At 34.1% G+C, this 6,522-nt stretch overlaps 1 protein-coding gene and 1 long non-coding RNA gene across 3 annotated transcripts in view; one reads left to right on the top strand and one right to left on the bottom strand.

The window, feature by feature from the left end:
- LOC21400597 (protein ENHANCED DISEASE RESISTANCE 4) overlaps positions 1-570 on the top strand; it is a 5,025-nt gene extending 4,455 nt beyond the window's left edge. Inside the window, exon 4 of the mRNA XM_024165197.1 lies at positions 539-570. Within this exon, the coding sequence (XP_024020965.1) occupies positions 539-570 (32 nt within the window). The remainder of the gene's footprint in view (positions 1-538) is intronic.
- Positions 571-4,240: 3,670 nt separating this feature from the next.
- LOC112091473 lies at positions 4,241-6,478 on the bottom strand. 2 transcript variants are annotated; one of them, XR_002902155.1, is made up of 3 exons: positions 6,232-6,478; positions 5,779-6,088; positions 4,241-4,523 (listed from the first exon to the last, which is right to left on the bottom strand). It is a non-coding gene; the product is annotated as an uncharacterized LOC112091473 (long non-coding RNA). The 2 variants fall into 2 exon arrangements; XR_002902156.1 differs by having other exon boundaries at positions 4,244-4,523; positions 5,927-6,088.
- Between the last annotated feature and the right edge of the window lie 44 nt (positions 6,479-6,522).

Here is a 6,522-nt window from a genome sequence, read left to right as displayed (position 1 = left end):
ACCGATTCGAGTTTAGAATTCGAGTTTTATTACAGTAAAAACTTTTAAAAGTAGTCACATTTAATTTTTTTATTACAGTAAAAAATTTTCACATAAAATTACATCTTAATTCAAATTAAAAATTTAAATTAGCGAATTAAACGGTCATAAGTAAATCTCGGTGACTCTAAACTTTTCAACTTTTCAAGCATCTGATGATTATGGCCGTATCAAATTATGCATCACTCACTGCGTGCAAGTAGTCATGAAGTGAATATTCCAGCTAGCCATATTCATGCTTTTTTTTTCTTTTTTTCCTGATAGAGCATTTTATGTTTATTTATTCAGTTGATATCATTTCACAGTTTTCAAAGATGCTCTCTCTATCTTTATCGTTGTCTTGTCCTGGGTTTTAGACCATCTATCAGAGTCTCCTGAGGCTACTATATGACAATAGATATGATTTTGTATTTTGACTGCCGTGGAATCTCTTACTGTATTATTTTTTCATGGTTATTTCAACGTCGTAATCAAACTGTTGCTGACTTTGATGAAACAGAGTTGAGAAGGCAAAGCAGGGATTTGGCATGAAAGCTCCAAAAGTGGTTTCGCCTAATTAACTTGAAGGGATAACAACATGAATCTAGAGTTTCTGACTTGTAGAAAACATTATGCCGGCTAAACTATCCCGGAAATATGGAGCTAATTTACTGGCCTGCACAATATCAAAAACATCATCAGATTCCAGATATAACGACTATGCTTCAACCATGAAGTTTATGCTTGGTTTTCTGAGTGTTTCGGATTGTTTTGTTGAAAAGTTACGGTGATGGGGGTGGATATCACGTTTTGCAGTTCCTACACGTGAACTTTTCTTTTTTTTTTTTTTTTTTTTTTTTTTTTTCGTTCCAAGTTGGCTCCAATTTTCTTTTGTATATGGTTTGGTTTGTAATTTTGTTTTTCTTTCTATTTTACGAGTCAAGTTATTGGCGTATTCAATCTTTATCTGTATATGGTTTGATTATTTTGTCTCCCCTTACTAATAGAAATGATCTGTACTTATTCATCTTGGGCATCCGAAGTGAATCTTGCCACGTTTTTTCATAATCTCCCTCGTTTTGTTTATGGGTTTAAATTAGTAAATTTTTTTTTAAAATGGACATTGCATTCCAAATCAGAAAGATACAAACACTAATTTAGATTTGAAAGACCACAACGCATTTAGCGACTTAATCCCAACTAAAGATTGGAACCATCGGTAAATTCGATTGAAGTATGGTTGGCAATTTGTGTTCGTGGGCCGTGTTTGGGCCGACATAATTACAGCACGACACGATTATAGTGAGCACGAACACGACACGATTAATAAACGTGTCAAAAATTCAAACACGAACGCGAAACGCTAATAACACGGTTAACACGACACGACACGCGAACACGATTACTAAACATGCCGTGACGGGCCGACATGAAAAAAACACGTTTATGACCCGTTTATGACCCAACTAGCAAAAGTAGTGTAATTTTATATTGTATTCAAAACTATATTAATTGACTACTTAATATCACTTATAGTTAAAATCATGCATAATAGCTAACACACATTAAAATATCCAAATATCAAACACACACATGCATACACCCTCCTCAACAAAATTTCTCTCCTGAAAAACTATAAACCATCCTCCTGAAGAATTAATGAAATTATAATTGCACGCCCCGATCTCACACTCAAAAAAACTGATACAAAAGGCATGCTGCAAATAAGCAAGCAACCTTCTAAAATAGCTGTCAAATAACTTTAGTGCAAAATGTTGTACTCAACTTCTTATAGAAACTTGTTGCAACAATTTCTACAATATTTACTATTAAAAAGTTGATCTGAAAAACCAATCACGTTAATTCTTGAAGTCTTTCCATGTAAAGCCTCACAAACCTACACGTGATCCTCAGAAGTAAGTGAAATTCGTCTAGCTGGCCAAATCAGATATAAGTCACGTTCATTTCACCAATTCGAGTTTAGAATTCGAGTTTTATTACAGTAAAAACTTTTAAAAGTAGTCACATTTAATTTTTTTATTACAGTAAAAAATTCTCACATAAAATTACATCTTAATTCAAATTAAAAATTTGAATTAGCGAATTAAACGGTCATAAGTAAATCTCGGTGACTCTAAACTTTTTAACTTTTCAAGCATCTGATGATTATGGCCGTATCAAATTATGCATCACTCACTGCGTGCAAGTAGTCATGAAGTGAATATTCCAGCTAGCCATATTCATGCTTTTTTTTTCTTTTTTTCCTGATAGAGCATTTTATGTTTATTTATTCAGTTGATATCATTTCACAGTTTTCAAAGATGCTCTCTCTATCTTTATCGTTGTCTTGTCCTGGGTTTTAGACCATCTATCAGAGTCTCCTGAGGCTACTATATGACAATAGATATGATTTTGTATTTTGACTGCCGTGGAATCTCTTACTGTATTATTTTTTCATGGTTATTTCAACGTCGTAATCAAACTGTTGCTGACTTTGATGAAACAGAGTTGAGAAGGCAAAGCAGGGATTTGGCATGAAAGCTCCAAAAGTGGTTTCGCCTAATTAACTTGAAGGGATAACAACATGAATCTAGAGTTTCTGACTTGTAGAAAACATTATGCCGGCTAAACTATCCCGGAAATATGGAGCTAATTTACTGGCCTGCACAATATCAAAAACATCATCAGATTCCAGATATAACGACTATGCTTCAACCATGAAGTTTTTGCTTGGTTTTCTGAGTGTTTCGGATTGTTTTGTTGAAAAGTTAACGGTGATGGGGGTGGATATCACGTTTTGCAGTTCCTACACGTTAACTTTTCTTTTTTTTTTTTTTTTTTTTTTTTTTTTTTTTTTTTTTTTTTCGTTCCAAGTTGGCTCCAATTTTCTTTTGTATATGGTTTGGTTTGTAATTTTGTTTTTCTTTCTATTTTACGAGTCAAGTTATTGGCGTATTCAATCTTTATCTGTATATGGTTTGATTATTTTGTCTCCCCTTACTAATAGAAATGATCTGTACTTATTCATCTTGGGCATCCGAAGTGAATCTTGCCACGTTTTTTCATAATCTCCCTTGTTTATGGGTTTAAATTAGTAAATTTTTTTTTTAAAAATGGACATTGCATTCCAAATTAGAAAGATACAAACACTAATTTAGATTTGAAAGACCACAACGCATTTAGCGACTTAATCCCAACTAAAGATTGGAACCATCGGTAAATTCAATTGAAGTATGGCTGGCAATTTGTGTTCGTGGGCCGTGTTTAGGCCGACATAATTACGGCACGACACAATTATAGTGAGCACGAACACGACACGATTAATAAACGTGTCAAAAATTCAAACACGAACGCGAAACGCTAATAACACGGTTAACACGACACGACACGCGAACACGATTACTAAACATGCCGTGACGGGCCGACATGAAAAAAACACGTTTATGACCCGTTTATGACCCAACTAGCAAAAGTAGTGGAATTTTATATTGTATTCAAAACTATATTAATTGACTACTTAATATCACTTATAGTTAAAATCATGCATAATAGCTAACACACATTAAAATATCCAAATATCAAACACACACATGCATACACCCTCCTCAACAAAATTTCTCTCCTGAAAAACTATAAACCATCCTCCTGAAGAATTAATGAAATTATAATTGCACGCCCCGATCTCACACTCAAAAAAACTGATACAAAAGGCATGCTGCAAATAAGCAAGCAACCTTCTAAAATAGCTGGCAAATAACTTTAGTGCAAAATGTTGTTCTCAACTTCTTACAGAAACTTGTTGCAACAATTTCTACAATATTTACTATTAAAAAGTTGATCTGAAAAACCAATCACGTTAATTCTTGAAGTCTTTCCATGTAAAGCCTCACGAACCTACACGTGATCCTCAGAAGTAAGTGAAATTCGTCTAGTTGGCCAAATCACATTCATATCAATCAAATCATCAATCATTAACCGAACTTGAAGCAAATGTTAACTTTCATGGACTTTATATAGTTTCCAAAATGAGCAGATTCTTTCCAAAGAAGTTCTCTAGTACATGTCAATCAGTTTAACATTACCAAAATAATGCTAATCACCAATAAACAATCAGAGAATCAAAACAGATTTGAGAATCAAATCCCAATAATCTTTCCCTTTGGCATTGTTTTGGTAAAATATTAAAAAGTGAAATGGAAATTGAATCCACAAACAAAACTGAAAATCAACAGAATATCAAAAGAAATAACTCCTCCAAAATCACACAAAATAACACTAACACTACTCCCCCTTTTTGAGAAAATAGTGACCAAAGTAGAAAAACCGGTTAGGAACCTGCAAAAATACTGCCCAAGCTAATCTGATCATCTTTAAAAAAACAGTAAGAAGTTAGGAACCCCCTTTCACGTCTTCAGCGCCGACTGTTGCTAGATCTGTTGCAAGATTTGTTGCAACAATTTTTTGAAACGAAAATGGTACAACATCTTCTATAATCTTGTCTCCCCCTAAATGTGCACCACAAACTTATTAGAATGAGAATGGAACGGACGCAATAAAAAAAATAGTTTCCCATGCAAACTCTGGAGACAGAACAACATGAAGTTGACAGCAGAACCAACACAAAAAATTTTTGCACCAAAATAACAACTCATGATATTCTAAACCAAGAAACCAATTTGCACAGAGAATGCAAGCAAAAGGATAGCCTCAAAAAAAGTTAATTATTTTAAAAGCCTATCTGCATGCAAATGCAATGCTCAAGAAATTGGAGTCCACTCAAAGTTATGTTCAAAAATAAAATATGTACTATTCTCAATTTCATATCAAAATATAATTTCAATATGAACAAAGTTAGTGTGTGAAAGAACTTGCACAAATATCCCCTTTTTGAACATCATCAATTTTAGCACTTGAAATTTCAGGAAATGAAAAACCTGTTCAAACTTACCTATTCATCTAGATCACTTTGCAGGTTTTTATTTTTATATTTTATTTTTGGGGCCTTTCACTCAATCACCAGGGTAGGTCTTTTCTCATGGTAGATCGTCCATATCACAACTCAATTCAATCAAAAATCTAAAAATTCCAAAGTGAAGTTGTGCACAAATGATTGTGGACCATACGTATGAGCAAGATGAATGCAAAACCCAAATGCACAAAAATAAAATAAATAAATAAATACATAAGACGGATTCCAAATGTTTTTCTCAAGGATTCAAACCACAATGCAGCAAGAGCTTTGGTAAAAATGTTAACAAGTTGTCTTCCTGTTGCAACAAATTCTAAAACAATTGTTTCACTGTCAACCAATTTTCAAAGTTTGTGAAATGTATGTGGGTGTAACAGAATGTAACAATTATCCAATGATCAAGAACACATCCTACCATCACCAAAGTTCATATGACCATCGGAACAACTTTGGTAATTTCTCAGAAAAATTCTTTTCACTTGTCATATGCTTGGAACAACCACTGTCAAGGTACTAAGAGTCAATAGCGTAATCTTTTAAAGAAGTGCGAACATCAAAGCACCTCAAATTAAATTTCGTAATCCAAACTTTTCTTGATTTTTAGGAGTTGAATCAATCTTAATTTAAGGTGTTTGCTTTATTCTGCCAAAATTAAAAGGTCTCACCTGCATACCTCTTTTTATTGCATTTATTTACTTAAAATACCGAGGCCTAATGTGTCCAAGCACATTATAATAATGACAAATTGGAACAAATCTATTTGTTGCAACAAATTGCTTAACTTGTTTTACCTGTGACGTTTGAGAATGCTATGCTAGAGAGCTGGTGGTTGCCTTCACAAAAATGATCTTTTCTAAGGTTTCTTGACCATTGTGGCCGAGCCCCAATTATCACTACTAACGTTTTGTTGTGAAAGCAAGTTATCCAACTTGGTCATACCTGTGTTGAGCATCCTTAGATTTCTCTGGGTTTGCTCCTACTCGATTCTGGTTTCAACAAGCCTTTTCTGAATTTAAATGGCCAGAATCTTGTAGTTTGTTGCTGCCTTCCTTAGGATATTTATTAGTACGTCATGGAATCGCCAAATGAATTGAATCAAGGCTTTGGGAAAATGCAGATTATGTACATGGAGATAGAGAAATTGAATGCGAAGAAGGAGGATAAAATGCAGATTAGTTAAAATCAAATAGATGCAACAAGTTAAAAGAAGAAATTGAATATGAAGAAGTAGGAGGAGTACGTACATGGAGATGGAGTGGGTCGTTGATATTGAGGAAAGTTGAAACAGTCCCGTCCGCTCCCCAAAATAAAAATTCAGAAAGGCTGAAACTACAATGGAGATGGAGATGGAGATGAAGATGGAGATGGGTCGTTCGTTCAGAAAGGCTTTTCAATCTCAATCTTTTCCAGATCGATGGAGATGGAAACGGCGGGTGAGGACTGAGGCTGGCGTGACTGTGAGGAGTGAGGCGGGTGTGAGAGAATGAGAGAGAGAACTTAGGGTTTTCTCTTAAAAAAAAATATATATATATATA

The sequence above is a fragment of the Morus notabilis genome, unplaced genomic scaffold (genome assembly GCF_000414095.1).
Source record: "Morus notabilis unplaced genomic scaffold, ASM41409v2 Scaffold355, whole genome shotgun sequence".
In the NCBI taxonomy this organism is placed as follows: Eukaryota; Viridiplantae; Streptophyta; class Magnoliopsida; order Rosales; family Moraceae; genus Morus; species Morus notabilis.
The sequence above is the reverse complement of the archived record's forward strand: the minus strand, read 5'-3'. Positions and strand labels throughout refer to the sequence as shown.